Genomic DNA, 20,045 nt, shown 5'->3' on the forward strand with positions numbered 1-20,045 from the left:
CTTTTTCTTCTTAATAATTAGCTGGTGTAATGCATCTTCTTTATATTTTGTCTAAATACTGATTGATTTTTTTCAAACTTCAAGCTCATTAGTTTAATTCTTCCAATATTGTTAAACACGTTTTTTCCCTGAAAAATTTGCTTTACACCAACCGTAAATTATTGGCTTGATGATGAAATCCATCCTTCTTCTGGCAACAGCACAGTGTGTGCTTCACTAAATACCATTCAGGCCCTAGAAGTACCAGCTATATTCATTACAGAGAGAAATTCCTTCTATAAATCAGATGTTTTCAAATCAGCTGGGCCTCCCCTAATTCATCCCAGAGTACCAAGGGATTTCCTGTAGCGATCTGGAAGCTGAGAGAGATCTGGGAAAACTTGAGGAAAACAGATACGCTTCCAGAAGAATCAGCGAGTGTTAAAAGTAGTTCCTGTCTTCAAAACTTGGAGAGAGGAATAAGCCAGGTGCCACAGATCAGTCAGCCTAATAGAATTTAATGAAAAAAAACAATTAGACAAGCTATTTGCGAGTGTCTAAATGATAGGTAACAGCCAGGGTGAATTTGTCAAGGAGAAATCATGTCAAATTAAGCTGCTTTCATGAATTATATGGTAACAGAGCTTGTGGATATCAGAGAAACAGTGGATTTAATGCGGCTTGATTTAATATTGTCGCTGACACGGTCTCCCTCGATATTCTTGTTAGCAAGTTAGAAAAATGTGGTCTAAATGGCAGTACCAGAAGCTGATCTAGAACTGACTGGAAAACTGCTGAGTAGTTCATTACTGCAGCGACAGGGCATTCTCAAGCTTTGAAAGCACTTACCCAGGAACGCTGCTCAGATATTCATTCAGCCTTGAATGATGGAATAGCAATTTTGCTTCCTAAATCCAAAGCAGATGTTGATCTGATGGGTGATGTAGGCGCTTTAGAAAGCAGCATAAGAATGCCGAACCATCTTGATGAGTTGGGATAATAATAGATGCAATTCAGTGAAGGTAAGTGCAAAATCGTGTTGAAGGGTTACTGTCCGCACAAGTACAAGATGGGGGCCGAGGGGCAAACAGCAGTTACACAGAAGGAAGTCTGGCAATGGGAGTGGATTAGAAGATGAATGTAAGAGAACTTTGTTACATCTCTGTGAAAAAAAGTCACTGTAATGTCCACTCTTAGCTGTGACAAGTTAAGAACAAAAGTCTTTCTCAAGAAAAGTGTTTCCTAACTCACAGATACTAACAATTGAATTCTTTCTCCAGCTGTTTAACGAGCTTGTTCAGGAGCAAGGTCCCAATTTGGACAGGACATCTGCCCACGTTAGTGGGATTAAGGAACTGGCCCGTCGGTTTGCCCTCACTTTTGGCTTGGATCAGATCAAGACAAGAGAGGCTGTGGCCACACTACACAAGTGAGTGGTGGTAAATAAACTAGATTTTTATATTACTTCCCATTAAAACCTTTGCTCAGCATACCTTTTCTAAAGGTACGTAAATCTTAACCGGTCCTGGAATAATGACATATATTTTTTTAGTTTATGTAGAAAAATGGTGGGGGGTGTACGTGGAAGGAAGGAAGGAAAACTAGCTGCTATCTAATTATTTGTTGGAATTTATCGGAATGGCCGTGTTTATCTAACCTATCTGAGGTAAAGCCACTGGTATTGTACCTGTTTGCGTGGACTGTGTCTAACAACTGCAGATAGTTCTTTGTACCACACCCCTGTGGATTCTGCAGGCACCAAGGGCTTTTATAAAACGATATTCCAAAAATATTTCGTAAATCTTTGTTTTTAAAGTGGATTGACGCTTTTTATGTAACTACTGCACAGGAAAGTGTAAATAGGTGCTGCTGAATTTAAATTATGACTTTTCCATGCCATAAAAAGGTTAGAATATTCAAGTTTGCTATCTCAGAGACTAAGTCATTCGGACTATGGTTAGCAAAGCGTGCTCAAAATGCTATCAGGCCACCTGTGCCACCAAAAGAGAAGTCAAGACATGCACGTGCCCTTACTGGGTAATGTGAAAGTAAATTGTTTTCGTTAGTCTCAAATGATAAAGCAAAGATAAGGCAGAGATGCATGTATCAGTGTCCTGGTAAGTAAATTCTCTCTGACTCTTGATGCGAATGTTGTATCTTGTTCTATCCTACATATTATTCTTATTGCAAGCTTCTGCTTCGTGCAGAACCAAGAAAGAGCCAGCTGGCGATTCCTGCCAAGGCAGTGTCTCTCAGCACCTGCCAGGGTTCTTAGATTGGGGTAAGTTCCTTCTGACCGTGGGCCTGGCAACACACTGAGATTCAGTCTCTGAGACTGAAGCCTCACAAATCAAGAGGGAACGTTTGATTCCCCTTTGTCCAAGAGCAGCTGTTTGCTAGTAATGGGGGAAAAAGAGTTATGACGGGATATAAAGATATAAAGAGTTTCATCACAGTTCAGATTTTGGATAACATTTTTATTTCATTAAAAATGTCTGAAAATTTTCTTTACTATAGAGATGGCATAGAGTTTGCCTTCAAATATCAGAATCAAAAAGGACAAGACTATCCACCTCCTAACCTGGCTTTCCTTGAAGTGCTCAGCGAATTTTCTTCTAAACTCTTGCGCCAGGACAAAAAGACTGTGTAAGTAACGCTCCACTTGCCTCCCTGGGTTTTGCTGGGCTCTGCTAATCGCTGCAGCGTGTCCGTAAGGTCTCTGCGTTGAGGTTTTTCACAATCTAAGGGGGGCTGTAGGAAGTCCCAGTGAGACTTTTCACATACGTAGTTATTCATCATTTTATATTTTAAGGTAATAAAAATAAATGAGAAAAGGAGAATCAGATCCACTGATGAGCTGAGTTTGAGACCTCACAAAACAGTGTTCCTCCAAATTTCCCATGGGACACTGAAAATAAAAAAACAATCTTTTTTCAGGCTAGAAGAAAAACGAAATGAAAGGTTAGTGCAGGAAGTTTACAGGCCTGTAAACGCTGCAGTAACATCCCTTTGTTAGACATTGACATAAAAGGTAAACATGTATTTGTGGTTTATTTTAATACACTGAGTTAAACTGGGAAATAAAGGTTTGTCAAGGCTTCTGTTATTGGCACAATAGGATAGAGAAAGAGGCCGAGAGAGGACACCATGATTGGTTAGGACAGGGCAGGGTGGTAGAGAACCGGCAGCCTGGATTTGATACAGTGGGTAATGCTGCAGATGCAATGCTGGAAATAAATCAGAGGTATTGGTGGTAAGAACTGAAGAAAGAGCAAGAAATACTGTTTATGAGCGGGCTGTTGACTACTGTTGAACGGGCTGTCAGGAGGGGCTGCGCATACCAACAGAACTGGCAAAGAGCACACTCACTGCGTGATGAAGGGCAGGTTCATAGCAAAGCCATGGTGTCAGCATCACTGCGGGAGTAACGCTCTGCGTTTCTGACACGTTATACAGCAAACAGCCAGGATCTGGACCCAGCGCAGTAGTAGTAAGGCAAAAAGGAAAAGGACTTCAGTCAAAAAGCAGCCAAGCGCTACGTGCCCAGTGGAGAACTGAATTCCTTGAATAACTTGATGACCATTTAAAAAATGCAATTGCCAGATCTTCTGATTTGTGGTTGTAGGTATCTTTCCAGTCAGCTTTTGACCCCAATGAGTGTAAGTCTTGTAGATCTGCCATAACTACCTCAGCTGACCCTTCCTGTCAAACCTTCCTATAGTTTTCTTGTGAAGACAGTTGTTTTAAAGGACTCTTCTATTAGGGTTAACAATTATTTATTTTTATGTATATAATTATGTAATATCATAGCTTTATCTGTGTTGTATGAAATGCATTTTGGTTAACTTTGTATAACTTTTAACGTATACACACTTGAATCAGTTTAATGTTTTTATTGTATCAATAATTTTTCAATTCAGGAAACACAATAGAAGAAATAGTTCCATGAGCTTGAGAAGTGGATGATGCAGTCGGGCCAGTGTGGCACTCCATTTTTGAAACTGCTCTTTCATTGTTACATCCTCGAATCTTGCCAACCTCTGTCCTGTTCTTCAGGACAGGGCTGAAGGATAATAGGATTTTACGGCTATCTTCCTAGCCGAACCGTACATTCTCCTGCCTCTGGTAGTTTAAGTGCCACTAGCCTGATTCCTATTTAATTTAGTGAAGTTTATCCTTCTGTACAATCATCATCCCTTCCGTGAGCTTCTCCAGTATTGAAAATTTGAAGTTACATCATTCAGTACAGTTTATGTGACGGCTTAATTGGACCTGATCCTTTGCATGAAATTCAGTACTTCAGGAGATCTCGTTCCTTCACCACCGATGTTGCTATTTAAAATTTTTTCTCCAAGGTTCCTCCGCTGGTTGGTGCCCACATACACAACCACTGGCTGCTTTCACAGGACTGTAAATACTGCTGTGGTGGAATCCATTTCTCCTGGGTTTTTTTGTCTTCGTTGTAGTCATCTGTATCTGAGCTATTTACTTTAGCTGACTTTGAAATTCAGTGAAAAAAAAGTAGGTCCTTTGGGGCACGATTGTTCTGGTCTGTGCTAAATTACTGCTTTAAGATGAGTTCATACATGCCCTAGATTCCATTGGCTGTGGGGACTGTGAAAAGAGTCAAGATAACTTCCTCATATATAAAGATTTCTTCTGGAGATCCCTGTGTTCCTGTCCTTGGGAGAGGCCATGTTTGCACCCACCAGGCAATGGCTGCGTTGCCCGTAGCGCTTTGCTGACACTACGCTCTCGGCTGTACCCTGGGGAGTTGATTTGCCCTTCTCTGTAGCATGACTCCTCCAATCCCCAGGGACCTCTCCCCCTCCCTCCAAAGGGGTTGCCTGTCAGCAGGAAGGTACGTGACCACCATCTGGTGGAGAAGTCCTGTCTACAGGATCATTTGCCTCCCTCCCTGGCTCCATCTCCCCCTGCCAAGGGACTCTCCCTGAACTCCGCGACGGGCTCTTAGGCTGGAGGCAAAAGTTCTCTAGAATAAGCCTGGCAGTCTCATGAGCATGTGCTGCCTGTCCCAGAAGTCCTCCAGCTGGGCTTCCCAACCTAAAAAATTGAATTACCGACACGATACATCTGCATGTGCCATGTGCCCTTGGTACCAAATGCCAGCCCTGTTGCTGTTTGGCAGACCACTGCTCTTTTGCAGGGCTCCTACCTCCTGTCTGCTTTCCTGCTGGCTTTTGTATTTAGAGGAAGAAAAGGGAGATGTTTCCAGTTTGGGAATGGGGCAGCAACATTGGTTTGATTCAGTTTTCCTATCCTATTTATTTATTCGGCTTCTCGTTTTACGAGTAGCCTTCAGAATTAGTGATAGCCACTTAGGGATTTATTCAAACTATGGATTTAATATAAAACTATGCATTTAAGGTGCCAGGTTCTTGCACCTAGAAAAAAAAAGATTTATACTAACACATAGTATATGCAAAGGAATTAATCTAAGACAGTGTAGAGGTGAATTGCCCTGTGGAGACATTTATTTCTCTCAAATAGAGACTGTTAGCTTAGACTAGACAACTGAGGGTTGGGTGCTTGAAGGGAGATGAGACGGAGCCTCCACGTGCTGTTCTTACTTCTGGAAATTCAGAGTTTCTGTCCCTGCTGAAGCTGGGAAGAACTGCCTCTATGAAGCTCCTCTGAAATGCTGACCAAAATTGTCTGAAATTTGGCATCTAATCACTAAAGAACCCCCAAGTGTTGTCATTTTTCCTTCTTCACAGTTTGGGCATAACCTGGGCACTCTAGTCTCATAAATATAATTTGGATGCAGGAAAAGTTCTTGCTTTCCAAGACGTATTCCGCAGATAAATTCTCTAAAGTTGTGACACACTCAACTCAACAGCGTTGTACTGTTTGGTACTTGTAAAAGAGAGAGAGAATTAACCAAGAATTTCCCATTCGTTGCAAGTTTGGATGTTAGTATACACATGAAAAGGGGAAGGAAGAAGCAGTCGCAATATTGAATAAAACAGTAGATGGAAAAACTGCTGGGTTTTGAGGAAAGTCATCCTATTTACTGAATCAAAACAAAATCCCATTAAAAATTGGTTGTGATAGTTACCCAGGCATATACCGTGTGGCTCCTTCTCCTATTCTGGTCCCTAGATGTGTAAGAACTTCGAGCCTGCTGTGAGCTAAGAGAGGAAAGGGAGACAGAGAGTTCATTTCCATGCAGAATTTGTGGGGTTGACTCCCACCAATGGCAGCCTCGCAGTGTGAAATGATTAAATGAAATCATGATTGAAAGGTGCACCCGAAGGTATTTGCAGGAAGGGTAGAGGTAATGTTGAAGAATCCTGAGGTCTCTTGCCTAAATTTGGAATGCTCGCTTCTGCAGCTCGAAATGCATTAGAATTGCTTTCATGTGGATTTGCATATTCATTTTAAGGACTACTTCTAATACCATAATTAAATAGTTAACAGAAAAAGAAAACAACTCAAATGCCCTCCAGACCATACCTAGGGTTCCTCCCTGAAGTTAACAAGTGTGCACTGGGCTTCTCCATGGCGGTGGAATGGATCCTCAATTTTTTTAATTGGAAAATAACCGCTTGCATTTGAGGAAACCGTTTTTCCTGTTCCAAGAGGCAAAAGGATATCCTGCATCCTCACGGCAGTGATTCTAATTCCCTCTGTCTGCTGACACAGTAGCAATGCGCAGAAGTGGCTTCCTCACTGCGCAAAACGGAAGAGGACCTCAAGTCGAGTGTGCTGTGAAGGGTGGCAGACAAGCGTGGGAGGAAGCTGTTGGGGAGAGACCGTTTTGTGCTGTTTATCTGTGAGGAACCTGCGCGTGGTTAACTGTGGTACTTTGTTTTGAGGGAAGGATGTGTATTCTTACCCGGTCAGATACGATGCCCTATCAGCATAAGTTATTGAATTAAAATACGGCAACACCACGCGGGGTTTGTGTTATACCCTCAACAACATGAAGAGGGGTTGCAGATTAATTAAAGAGGAAGCAACATGCTGCATTTCTGTACTCATTGTCTTTTATTTCCAGTCACTCCTACCTAGAGAAGTTTCTGACGGAACAGATGATGGAAAGAAGAGAAGATGTATGGCTTCCACTCATTTCCTACCGAAACTCACTAGTGACGGGTGGGGAAGATGACAGAATGTCCGTTAACAGTGGGAGCAGCAGCAGCAAAGCCTCCTCGGTGAGGAATAAGAAAGGACGACCACCGCTCCACAAAAAGAGAGTAGAAGGTTCGTATGGTTGCCCAGTAGAGGTAGTTCTCATTTTGTATGTATATTACAGCCTTCCTTCTTCGGAGTCCTCATCGTTTATCAGTTCCTGCAGAAATATATGATATGTTCTGTATGTAGTAAAAACAAGACATCTGTTCTGCTAATTCCTATCGAGCTTGAACATGCCTGTCTGAGAAATGCCATTGCGAGTGCCTGCGCTTGTCTGCCTTCGCTGAGATTTGCAGATTCAGAACTGTTAAAAGCTGTTGCCGAAGTTGGAAACAGGAGGTGTTTGTGGAGTAATCGGCTCTACACCTCCCTCAGGCATGGACTTCTGGTGTTCTGCCCATGCTTCAGTCTGAAGCAGTTGTTAGTTAACAGGATGTTACGGCAAACCCAAGGCAGAAAATCTGATACAGATCAGTATTTTGCAGGACCACTGGAGAACACTAAAAAGACACCTTTTTTTTGGTTTAAAATGGTATTGCTATCCAGTGTCTGTATTTACTCTTTCTGTGACTTCAGGTATGTTGATCAGGAATTTGGCTATGATAGCCAATTTCTTGCAAGATTGCATCTCTTCCTGGTTAACCTGTACGATGTAGTGTGTACTTTTGTGAATATAAATTTCCTGTTTCACTACAGAGTAGGTGTAAGTGGGATCTTGAAACTTCAGAGATTTTTCCAAGGTCAGTATCTACAATAGTAACTCCTCAGTGAGGAATCTAATGCCAATTTGCCTGAATATACAGCAATTTCCCAAAATGTTCAAAAAGTTTGTCCATGTGCAGTTGTGGAATCCGGTCCATTCTCCACTAGAGCTTACGTCGAGCAGTACGTGTGCCAAGCCCTTCGGTTTCTTGCAGCCAGCCCAGAGTTTAGGTAGATAAAGTACTGCTTCCTTTCTTCAGATACTGTTTTGCTTCCTTTAGGATGCCATGATTTTCACAGAATTCAACTGCTGAGGTCTTTTTCTTTCCTCTGGTTACTCTTTTCATTCTATTTTATTGTATTCTACCAATATCCCTTTTTTCCCCCTGGGAAGTGTAGTAACATCTTTGCTTCCCTGCAAGGCAAGTCTCAGTCTTATGACGCAGTGTTTACGGCATTGTTTGCCTGGTGCTTTTTCACGTCCTCCTCTTTTAGTGGTCAGGAGAAGGGAGAACTGACCTGCAACACTTCCCATTTGTTTTAGCCCATAACAGCATAACCTTCTTTTCCTGGATAGATGCCTTCACTGTAGAATTTGACTGCCTGGCAGGTGATAGAACGGAAAAGTGCTCGCTAATGACAGCAGCAACACACTCTGTGGCCTTTCCTTACATGGACGGATACGCAACACAAGCACCAAAGTCTTGGTTTTAACATGTATTGATACAGGACGTTTGATATCGTGCGTTAAAAAAAACCCCAACACAATAATATAAGCAGCTGGAGGGACACCACATACTTAACTTTTGGATGCTTCTTGATGTGCAGTAGGCATTACTGATTGTGTTATATCCTGAGTGGGCTTCTTTGGAATCCTGGAAAAAGGGAAGCCATGAAGACCCGGAGCCAGGCTGTCTGTAGTTTTCATGGGAAGACACAGGTGTCTGACAACCAAGGTCTCATTTCATATGTACCGATATTGAGCTTATGAAATAATCAAGAGATTCGATCCTCAGAAACAAGTACTTACTGTTCACTCGCCTGTATAACTTGAGCCATGAAGAACCAGTCTTAGAACAAATTAACTGATGGTCTATGTGTAATACGTACCCAAGTCTTTGCTGTCTTTTTTATCTTTATATATTTTTATAACTCTTCCAAAAATCCCGTCTTTAATCTTAATCTGACAGTACAGTTACAATTCAGACCTCTCTTTAAATCCTGCTAAGATCATTTTTTTTCTTTAAATTCCACTCTAAAGGAACTAAAACAAGGGCAGGATCACTGCAGAAACTGTCCTTGCAGCCAAGAACCGTAACTAGTCCCCAGCGGTTCCTTTCTCGCCTAAATCCAGTGTGTATCGGGCTCTGCAGGCTGTGCGGGTTGGAAACCATTCCCTGTTGCTACTCAAAGTGAATCTGCTCTGTGACATTTCTTCACAATGCCTGAAGGAAATCAAACATAAATAGGATTTTTTAAGAAATCACTAAAAAATTCAAAGATAAATTCAAGAATAAATAGGCAACCTTTTAGACAACATTTATGCCCAAAGAGTAATAAAAGGCATAGGAAAAGTTAAAAGATCCGTTGACATCCCTAGCTACTTTCTCGCCACACGTTTGTTCCTGTTAGTAAATCTGTGATCCTGTCTTCTCCACTCCTCTCATCTCCCTGGTCTTTCACTTGCTCCAGCAACTTACTTTTTTTCCTGACATGTCCCCTGCCCACACACTTGTCTGTTTTATCGCATTCTCCCACAGTCCCTCCTCTCCTTCCCCTCCGCTTTGGTCCCTCCACGTGAGCCCAGCATCCCACTCACTCCTTCAGGTGTGTTCCCGTCTCCAGCCCTCCCGTCTGCTGTCTGAAATCAGGATTTAAAGTTCACACCAGCCGGACCACTCCTCTTCTCGAAATGTCCCCTCTGTACTCCGCTGAACCGGTTCTTAGTGAAGGTTCTAAAGATCTACACTGACTGGATTTGGGGTTTTGTCCTCCACCCTCACCTTAATCTTTAACTGTATCGTGTTTGCTGTTCGCGTATGAGATTACCAGTCTTATGTTTAGATTGTAAACTCAGTAACTGGGATTATCTTTGTTGTATGTGCGCAAGGCACACACCAATTCAGGCAGTGCTGCAATACAATATTTGTTTGCAGTGTTGGGGGTTTTTGTTTGTTTGTTAAACGTTTTTTACTGTAAATTGTTGTTGGGAATAGCTGATAGTAATCCTTCCTTAAAAGAACACAAAATCAGAGCTGAAAATTTTATCATTTTGAGTATTTATCCAGTTGATCTCTTAAAGGCAGACTTGTTTTCAAAGGTACTGAACTGTTGAAAATCAAATTTGGAGAGGGTGCTGCAACTACAGTTAACTGTACGGCAGTGTGTCGGCAGAAGGAAGGCTCTCGTTACTGGTGTGTGGTATTCACTCAGCGAGTCGGCTGACCAAACCCCGAAGGCAGTAATTCTGCACTGCACGTTATCAGAACTGCGTCACTCATTTTAAATGTTCTTTTTTCTAGATGAGAGTCTGGAAGGCTCATGGCTGAACAGGAATGAAAACATACACACTCCAGGGACACTGCAGGCACCGCAGCTCACCTCGACTGTCCTGAGAGAGAACACTAGGCAAATGGGAGAGCAGATCCAGGAGCACGAGTCGGAGCAGGGATCTGAACAAGATTTTTTACACAAGTAAGCGTTGGAATTTCAGTATCAAATACAGTGAGCCAGGCAAAGGAGTTGCGTATTATTTATACAGATAGTCTTGGTCTGTGGCTCCATATGCGCAGTGTTTATTTGCAGAAACAACTGGAAATGTCTTGGCTTATAGCTCAGCAGTACTTCGATTGTTGTCAGTTCACAGGAAAGATACGCTATAATGAAATCATGGTTAAAATTATCTCATAGCGTAACCGTGCGATTATGGTAAATTTTTCTAGTGTTTGTGCGCCAGGTTGGATTGAACTGTTTCTCTAAAAGGCCTCTTAGATGTTCTGTTTTCTTTCCCTTGTCCCTATGTCATAGCACAGCTAAGGTTCTCCAGACATCCTAATGGATTTCTTGTAAATTAACTTTTCAGTCCAATTCTAGCTGCTGAGCTTGTAATCCCTGTTTGTGGGGTAACTGCCTGCAGGCGATTTTATTTTGCCCTACATTTATATATCCTTTTTGTCACTCAACTCACATTTTATCACCTCCATTTAGAGGGGAAAGATGGTGGTGGTTATCTGTCAGTAGTTAATTTAAGAATAGCGAAATCTTCAGAGAATGCTATTATGTGTTATTGCTATTAATTGGAAAATACGGAATAACGATATCTGTTTTGGAGACTATTTTTATAACTTTTATAGGCAAATGTACTGATCTGACTTATCTGTCTAAAAAAGGCCCTATTATGCTGGCCAGATGAATCAGGTTTCTACCAACGTAGGGTAGTATAAAATAGCCAGATTCTGCCTCTCGGTTGTCCTCCAGCTTTTGTCCATTGTGTTTTTCTTGATACACTTTTCCCAGCTTCCTAATTCTTGCCGAACTCACCCTGCTTGATCCTAAACTTTATTGTTTCATCCTGCATGCTTTCTAAATAGGAATAATTAATAATAGTCATTTTGCCTGGGGAGGTAAAACGTTGTGCAGTCTCAAATGACAAGGGTATATATATACCACCATGTTGTACATATAAGCTCTTCAGGTTTGCCCGTTTGTGACTGTAGGCTCTCAAAAAATCTGAGCAACTTCTAAAGAAATGTCCTCTTTTGAAAGCATAACCCCTCTCCTTGCTTGTGTGTGACATGCCCAGGCGTCAGCAGTGCAGCAGATTAAACCTTGACGTGATCCATTAATCAGTGCCCACCACACGAGGTAGTTGCAGCTCAGCTGGCTACAAATACCTGTGCGTTTTTGCAGTACGCAGTATTTGGCGTTTCCATACGTGAGTTCAGCCAACTTTCTTTCCCCGTATTACCCACGTAACATCACGGTGAGACAGGCCGGCCGGGCTGGTTGGTGCTGCCGGCAGGGCCACATGTGGGGCTGGCAGGGGCTGAAGTGCTCCCAGCCAGTGTTTTGGGAAGGAAGGAGGGCTGGCGCCCAAACAGGTGAGCACAAGGCGATGGGCATGGATTTCCTCCCCTAAGCAGTGCAGACTGGCAGGTAATGCCAGCTGTCCACAAAGAAAGCACGGCTGAGGAGGAGCCCTGTTCACATCAGTCTCAGAGCATCTTTTCACCTTCATCCCACAGCACGGGAGGTCTAAATTCATCTCTCTTACTTGCCTTTCTGAGGTCAAGGGTCTGCCTCCCAAGCTCCTGCCTCCCCAGATGTTGCCATAACTTCTAGATTATAAGGAAGATGTTGTGGCTCTCAATTTCTCCTTATTTTTTTCTCCTCTGCAGTAAAAAAAAAAAACAAAGAAAATTGCTGAAGCAGAACTTTATTTCTGATGTCACCTATCCCTAAGCTAAAGCTCTGTGAACATTCCCTTAGCTATGGGAAGTGGGACAGCTTCCCCTCAGTGCGTTCCACTCCCGAGCCTGATGAGCAGGAACCGCCTTACGCTGTGGGAGAACCTTCCCCTTCTCTGGGGGGGCGTTGAGCCAGGGCCTTCACCCTGGCCTCGACCCTCCGTTTCTCCCATCTCAAAGGAGCGCTGGGAGAGGGAGCTGTTGAGCAAGGGCAGATCCTAAACTAAAACCTGGTGTGGCTCTTGACGAGCTGCACTTAGCTTCGAGCTGCACTTAGCTTCCTGCTGTTCCCTGGGCTGCAGTCCACACCCCCTGTCAGATGCACTGCTGGAGTTAGGTGGTATTAAAAGTACAGCCTTTAAGCTAACCTGTGGATACGTTACTGGACACTAAAGTTCGCTCAGGGTACATATTTAAAAGCAATTTGTTTTTCACGTTGTCTGACATTTTTGTTTTAAAACATGTCAGCTATTAATTTGGGTCTATTCTTGCTCCCATTTTTCCTGATCTGAGACAGGGAAGTAGGATTTTAATAAAATGAATTTCGGGAAGTGCTCCCACTTCAGGTGCGTGTCACACTAATGAATGAGCAATTTATGTAGCTGGTTTTATCGCAACAATTAATGGATTTTTTTTTTTTTTTGTGCACATACAGTGAGAGGAGACAAAGTTGTAGAAGGGAATCCAGAAGACATGTGCAATGATGGATGTGATTTAAATAGCTTAATCTGAAGCATGGCCAGACACGAAACTTGAGGAGATAGATATTGTCTAAAAATAGCCACTGCTGAATTGTTAGTGTTCTCAGTGATAACGCTGCTTTATGTTTGTTAGTCCCCAGATGCAGATATCTTGGTTGGGCCAACAGAAGCTAGAAGATTTAAATCGAAAGGACAGGACAGGAATGAACTACATGAAAGGGAGAACTGGTGTAAGGCATGCAGTGTAAGTGTTCAGAGCATCCTCATCTCCAGATCACAACCATTTTAGACGACAATGCTGCATTTTTAATGTTACCTTTTCTGGGTTGTTGCCAGTAATTTCTGTGACATTTTAATACCTGTTGAGAAGGCAGAGTTACAGCTTTGTAGTGCTGGAATGGACACCGGGCCATGTGGCCCCTCTTGGTCAGCGCTCTGCCTCTAAGCGTGGCCACACGTGGGTTCCTAGTGACCAGGGCAGACAGACACGGCACAACTCCCCGTTATTCTCCCAGCCTTCAACTGTTTCCATTTCAGGGGGGGTCCATGATTTGTCTGCTCAGTAATTCCTCGTGAACTCTTCCAACTCATTGTCCAGACTTCCCGTGAACCTGTTCATGCCTCTTTCATCCACACCATCTTTTGCCAAGGCGTCGCACTGAGCACCTGACGGCGGGGACACCCGTGGGTTCTGTTGTACAAGGTGCTACGTGCCTGGGTGCCCATCCTGCCCTTTCAGGATGGGGACCAGCCTCTCCAGCAAGGTCAGGTCCTCACAGTGTTAGAAACTGGTCTTGGATTCACTGCTGGCTTCCCAGGGATTTACCAGTGATCCTGGCAAACAGCGTAACCCTTTTTGGAAAAGAGCAAGCAAACACAGTGAGGCTATTGCCCTTTTCTTGTTAGGGACAAATGTAATTACTGTTTATAATGATATTACACGGGACTTCCTGCTTTAGCAACTGCTAGGTTTGTGTTTACATAAGATTTTCTTCCCGTCAGTATAACAGAAAGCATGCTGGCTTTATTCTCAGCATAAGGTTTTATGTGAAGGCATTAAAGGATGGGATTTGTGCATTCTTTTTAATGATGAAGGTCACGGTTGGGAAATTTGAACGCTGGAAACGACTTTTTCTTTCTCTTTATTTAATCAGACGAGGTCTAATGGAAGATGATGCTGAACCCATCTTTGAAGATGTAATGATGTCCTCACGAGGTCAGCTAGAGGATATGAACGAAGAATTTGAGGACACAATGGTCATTGATCTGGTCAGTAAATCTTATTAATAGCAGGTTTAAAATGGAGGAAAGAGAATTTTAAATGAATTTTAGAAGCGCAAACAAAAAATTCCACAATTTTGAGCCTGATTTCCTTTTGTCTGACCACTGAAGAGCAGAAATGATCCGAGTGCTCCCTAGAACATACAACTGCGGACTCAGGTCCAATGGATTTTTTTCCTAGAAAGAGGAGCGTTGCCTAGCGCTCTTCCTCTCTAGTGTTCTGCACTCGGGCAGCAGCAAGTGCCTGAAACACCATCGTGCAGCTGGGACTTGTCAGCCTGGGAGAATCAGGTCATGATTTACAGCGTATCGGGTGTTTCAGGGCAGGCCCGTTAGATGAGCGCTAAAGGAGCAGCTTGGACTCACCAAGGGCAGGAGCAGTGCTGCTGGGGACAGAGGTGGCCTCAGGGGGTACAAATGGACTCTAAAATCCGGTAACTATGTTTGAGTCTGGTTGTTAACTGACGTTATGAAGAGTTTGGAAACAAGATGGTCTAAAGGTACTCTAGCTGTTGTTCCTGTGCCGCTGTCAGGGCCACCGCTCACTCTTTTGCTGGCACAGCTCTTTATGCAGCGATGCGGTGGTCACACCGATAGAGCCAAGTCGGTGCGCTCTCTGTGCTTCCTGGCTGGTTTGAGTTCTGCGGGGGGGTGCACAGGGGGTCCTCCATCAAGGTCTGGTTAGTTTACAGCCATCGCCAGAGCTGTGCTGGCACAGCAGAAGGGAGAGCAGGGGTGGGTGACACGCTGGCATGGCTCTCAAACAGGTCATAGCATCAGATGGCACCCTTGGGTCCTTTCATGGTGACGTACTGACCGCAGGCAGGATTTCCTTTGTAGAGGTTAGAACCTTACTAGCCTCTCCCTTGGGAATGAATACTTTGCTTGTAAAATGGGAAAAAGGATGCATTTGCATTATACGCTTCACCGGTCTTAGGCTTTGCTATTTCTCCTTTCCTAGCCAAACACTAAGACACAGGTTACTTTAGGACTGGCTGTAATGTTTTGGAAAGAAAATTTAGGCAACATTCCAGTCACGGCTGCTGAATAGCGAGGTTATTGCTAGCACTCAAATGATTATCAGTAAGTAAAATCTCTCCTTTACTGGGAACCCAAGGCAAGGAAAGGAAGGAGTTGATCAAGGCCGTGAAGCTCACATTTATACTCTGATGTTCCTGGGAAGGACAACACAAAGGGTTTAATCCTCAGAAATATGATGCAATCTTAAGTACCTTTTTTTCTAAATCCATTTTTTGACTATGTCAGAGCTGAAGTTTCACCATAACCTTAAAAGCATAAAGACAGTTAAAAGACAGTTTTTATGCAGTCTGGCCTAGAGTCCCAATACAAGAACATCGTTAAGTCAGCAGAAGCCGTAAGGAAGACCTTAGCCACGAGCACAGACTTAAAATTACTTGAGAATCCATTAGCTTTTCCCCCATTCCTTAAATCAAAACGTGAATTTAGGAAGTGTTCTCCTGCGTTGGGGCCTACATTTGTAGCGGGGCTTTTATGAAAAATCCAAGCAAAGCTGCTTTTTAAAGCGCAGGTCACCGCGTTAGTCCCCGTTAGCGGTAGAGCCGCCCCGGTGAGGGATGTGGTGTTCTGAAACGGCTGACTCCTCTTTTTAGCCACCGTCGAGAAACCGGCGAGAGCGGGCTGAGCTGAGGCCAGACTTCTTTGACTCCGCAGCTATCATTGAGGACGATTCAGTAAGGCTTTCCCAGTATTGCTTGCTCTTTATCTGGGGTTCTTTTTATCATTCCCCCTGATTAATCACTGTCTTTTAAATCATTTTTCTAGGGATTTGGAATGCCTATGTTCTGAAGTCTGGTGAAGACATTTTACAAATTTGGAACTCTATTGTTTAGAGCTAGAGGCCTATATACTGTGATAGCTTGTATGAAAACCACATTTTTGATGTGATACGGTTTGATTTTTAACCAAATGATTGAGGTCAATCCCTTTTTGTAGTGACAGAAAGAAGAGGAACTTCTTAATGACACAAAGGAACGTTGGCCAATCCAGTCACCTCAGAAGGGCTGACCTAAAAAATCATTTGTATCCCTGTTCTTGACTGTCCTAATACAGATTTTTTTTTTTTTTTTTTTTTTTTTCCCCTGGATGAGGAGGAAGTTTTAAATTGTTAAGACAGCTGTCGAAATAAACACTGTTCTACATATGTTTTCTGAAAACAACATTGAGTGAAAACAGAACTTTTTAACTTTATTTTTCTGCTGTACAATTTAGAACAGTTTTAACATTTGCCTTTTTATGTTTTAAAAGCTAGCCATTTTTATTAAACCTATGCCTATCAGCCATTGACTAGCAATGATGCTATAAGCAGGTCATTCTGGCTACAGAAACGTGTTTTTGAACACACTGGATTTGATTAACATTATGGTACGCGTATATCCTCTCATAGGCATTGAGAAGAACACTCTTCTAGAAGAGGTTAGAATTCTAATGACGTGCATCTCTGCCAAAAAATTTCAGATTCTGATATGATAAACCCAGATTTTATACTCTTGAGAAGATTTATTTTTATTTATAATGGGACATAAAGTAAGAGATGTCCATGAAGCCACTTTTCCAACAGATGCTGTGTAACATTCATTTTATATAGCACATGGGGACACAAAACCAGTAAATTTTCTATTGGTACTTGCTCTGTGCATTTTTAGCAACTTATACCAGCAAATAAAGTATTCTCAGTAAAACACACAAATGGTTCTCAAGTAATCACTTTGCTGTTTTTACTACCTACTTCAAGCCCTGCCAGCCCAAGGTACATAAACAGCAACTTTCCTATCAAAAAAATAAGGGTGGGGGAAAGGAATCACTTCAGCATACTAAACGCAATTTTAACTGTACCATAAAAAAAAAAAAGTCTACTTTCCATGCCGTAAATACCCTTTTGCGCTATTTTTGTAAATTAATTTTGCCAGTTAGAAGTACTGTATGTGCTGCATAGAAATTTGTGCTTAGATGGTGAAGTTCTTAAGCTTACAATGGAATACAGCTACATTTTCAGTGTTAACTGTGCATATTGAGAGTAATTCTTTGGAAAAAAAAAAAATAAGGTTTTTTTTTTCAAAAAAGTTAAAAACATCAAAAAAAAAACCAAAAAACCCAAAACATTCTCAGCTAATTCATTGTAATAAGAGATTTTTCAATGTCTTCAATAATTTGGAATTTCATTATGCTTCGATTTTATGACTCTGCCTAGTAGCTGCTACTTAGTTACAAGCGGCCTGGTACCAGAGGTGCTGGCCATCCACCACCTGCACTGACTCCAGTGTCTCTAAGAATCAGCCCCAAAACGTTCATCTTCCTTTCTGCATTCTAATAAATATTAGCGTTTGCGATACAAAGCAGATTGACCCACTTGGAGCACAGCAGTTTTAGAGGTGCTTTTTTTTAGCAACTGCAAAATAATCATGGAGCTTTTTTTCTGTTCCGAGCTTATTGAAAAACAAAACAACTTTAATGCCCAGTGCTTACTTGCTGGGAGGGAAAAGAAGCTAATTTTAAAACCAACCCAGCGTTTCACTCAGCTGCGGTTTGTTTCTTACGACACGTGCAGTTCTCAGACATGGTTGCCAAAAATGTTTGACTAGGTAATTCAGCCATTCCTCGGCTGTTGGTTGGGTAAGATACAAAACCCGAGCAGCAGCCGAAACTTTACAAACGAAGGTTACCTCCCTTCCTCTCCCTCCGCCCCAAAAGCACCAGGGGTGGGCAGGAATGGCTGCATTAAATTGTCATCACAATAATTCTGTGAGCATAGTAGCATAATAAGTGCTGCCTGGTTTGAGTCATAGTCTCAGACGAACCTTGTGCTTCACAGTCCTCTGTGTGGAAAACTGATTCCTAATTTAACATTGTAGAATACTGTATAACAAACATTTATTATCACGGTACCTGCAATGGGTTTCCAGTTCAGTTTGCAGTCAATAGGTTTTTGTATTATGAGTGTCTCCTTGATTGGTTTTGCTAGTAATTCTGTAAATTGTACATTTACAATATGAGGTTTTTTTTCCTTTTGTACAATTTAAAACTGATGCTTCACCTTTCATTTAATAAACTATTCAAAATCATGAGTATGATGAGCACCCTCTTCACTATAACTTTCTTTTAAATGCTCGTTTGGGCCATCACATCTTGTCATCCCATTTATTAGTAGCCAAAGGGAATACTGAAAGGTAGTTCTCACATAGCCCAGGCTTCACAACCAGATTCTGTTCAGCCTCAGAGCAAAGGAAAACCCTGGCTGGTCCTTTTTTTTTTTTCTTTTTTTTCTTTTTTTTTTTTCCCCTTTTCTTCCACTGTGGTGTATTTTCAGTTTTTGGTTGATCTGGGGGGTTTTATTGTGAGATTGCTGTAAATCTGGTAAGTCATCACCCAAGTTGGGAGAGCTGCATTGTTAAAAACTTTGAATTGTTTGAACTGTCACAAATTTTGAGAAAAATTTCCCTCTCCTGCCCTGTACGTCTGAAGTGAACTGGACACCCCGCAGGAAGAAATGGAAGTGGTAAAGGCTTGGAAGGTCCAACAACCGGCTGGGCTAAATGAAGTTTTACAGATTCCTGAAACGAAATGTCCTCTTGTTATTCCCATGTCTCAGAGAGAAAGGAGCTATTTCTGTCCAACCCATAAATGATTTCAGCTCTGTAGCGCTAAAGAAAACTGACTTATCATCTGGCCCACTTCCTAAAGAAAAATCATCTGAGTCAGAAAAAGTAGCAAGATGGAGCAGGTGAGGAAGAGGGATATCGGTCAAGGTCTGAACTGCTCTCTAGGACTACTCCTGAGACACAGCCTGAATCTCACGCGCTTGTAAGTCGTGCTCTGTTCCTGACACACCGTGGAACACAGTAAGTAACTTGTCACGCCTCTAAGTTCAAGGGCTGCTCTCTGTTGGAAGGATTTTATTTTATATCTATTGTTTCTGCAGGTGACTGGAATTCAAGACAATCTTGAGTAGTGTGGCCAGAGCAGCTTTCCAGTCTGTTTCCCAAGCGTTGTGCTGGTAGAGCGACTGCTTGGAAATCGAGAGGATGCAAGAGCCAAATTCTTGTGCTGGCAAGGGCCAGAAGAGAGAATGAAGACTATAGAACTAATGAGGTTAGGAAACAATTAAGAAAGCTTGTACTTTTTTCTTAGTGACGATGACAATTGGGTTTCTCATTTAGTGTCTCCTCCTGACTCTGGGCAGGCTGAAGAAACTACATGTGTATCGGTTCACTTAACACAGCTTCTGCCTCTGCACTGGGACAGCCACCAGCCACTCTCTCAGCTACTGAGTACCTTTGAAAAGTCCTCTTGGTCCTTACAAACTCCAACTACATCTTTTGTCACAATTAACTAACGACTCACTTTCTGGCAATGACCCCTGACGTAGTAACATTTCGGTTTCCCTTCCCTTGTGGTTGGGGCCGGCCGTGTTCCCTGGGGCAGCACGGGCACCTGCTCAGAGAGCTCCTTTCTGCCGAGATGCGACTAGGTACGTTCACGCAGCTACCTCACGTGTGCTTGTGGCCAGGATACACAGCGTAACCTGCGTGCACTGCCTCTAGCTATTGCAGAGACCGCTGGAGCTGGGACTTGTACTTGAAGTTCTCCTTCTGTACTGCGTTTTCAGATCTCTCTTTTTCCTGCTTCCCCTGCCCAGGTACATGCTCCGGGCTCCATGGCTGTACACCCTAGGGCACCAGCTGCACCTACCTGGGAAGAGATGCTACCTGGAAAGTCGCTA

The 20,045-nt window shown here is 42.7% G+C and overlaps 1 protein-coding gene across 5 annotated transcripts in view; it reads left to right on the forward strand.

Annotated features, from left to right (window-relative positions):
- Positions 1-18,391, forward strand: part of STAG1 (STAG1 cohesin complex component) — a 193,888-nt gene extending 175,497 nt beyond the window's left edge. For all 5 annotated transcript variants that reach the window (XM_074591965.1, XM_074591961.1, XM_074591964.1 and 2 more), the window contains 8 exons: positions 1,260-1,408; positions 2,497-2,625; positions 7,001-7,206; positions 10,362-10,533; positions 13,140-13,250; positions 14,161-14,275; positions 15,919-15,999; positions 16,091-18,391. In XM_074591965.1, coding sequence (XP_074448066.1) covers positions 1,260-1,408; positions 2,497-2,625; positions 7,001-7,206; positions 10,362-10,533; positions 13,140-13,250; positions 14,161-14,275; positions 15,919-15,999; positions 16,091-16,114 — 987 coding nt within the window. In that variant the 3' untranslated portion in view covers positions 16,115-18,391. The remainder of the gene's footprint in view (positions 1-1,259; positions 1,409-2,496; positions 2,626-7,000; positions 7,207-10,361; positions 10,534-13,139; positions 13,251-14,160; positions 14,276-15,918; positions 16,000-16,090) is intronic.
- Positions 18,392-20,045: the final 1,654 nt, after the last annotated feature.

Source organism: Larus michahellis, chromosome 6 (genome assembly GCF_964199755.1).
Source record: "Larus michahellis chromosome 6, bLarMic1.1, whole genome shotgun sequence".
Lineage (NCBI taxonomy): Eukaryota > Metazoa > Chordata > Aves > Charadriiformes > Laridae > Larus > Larus michahellis.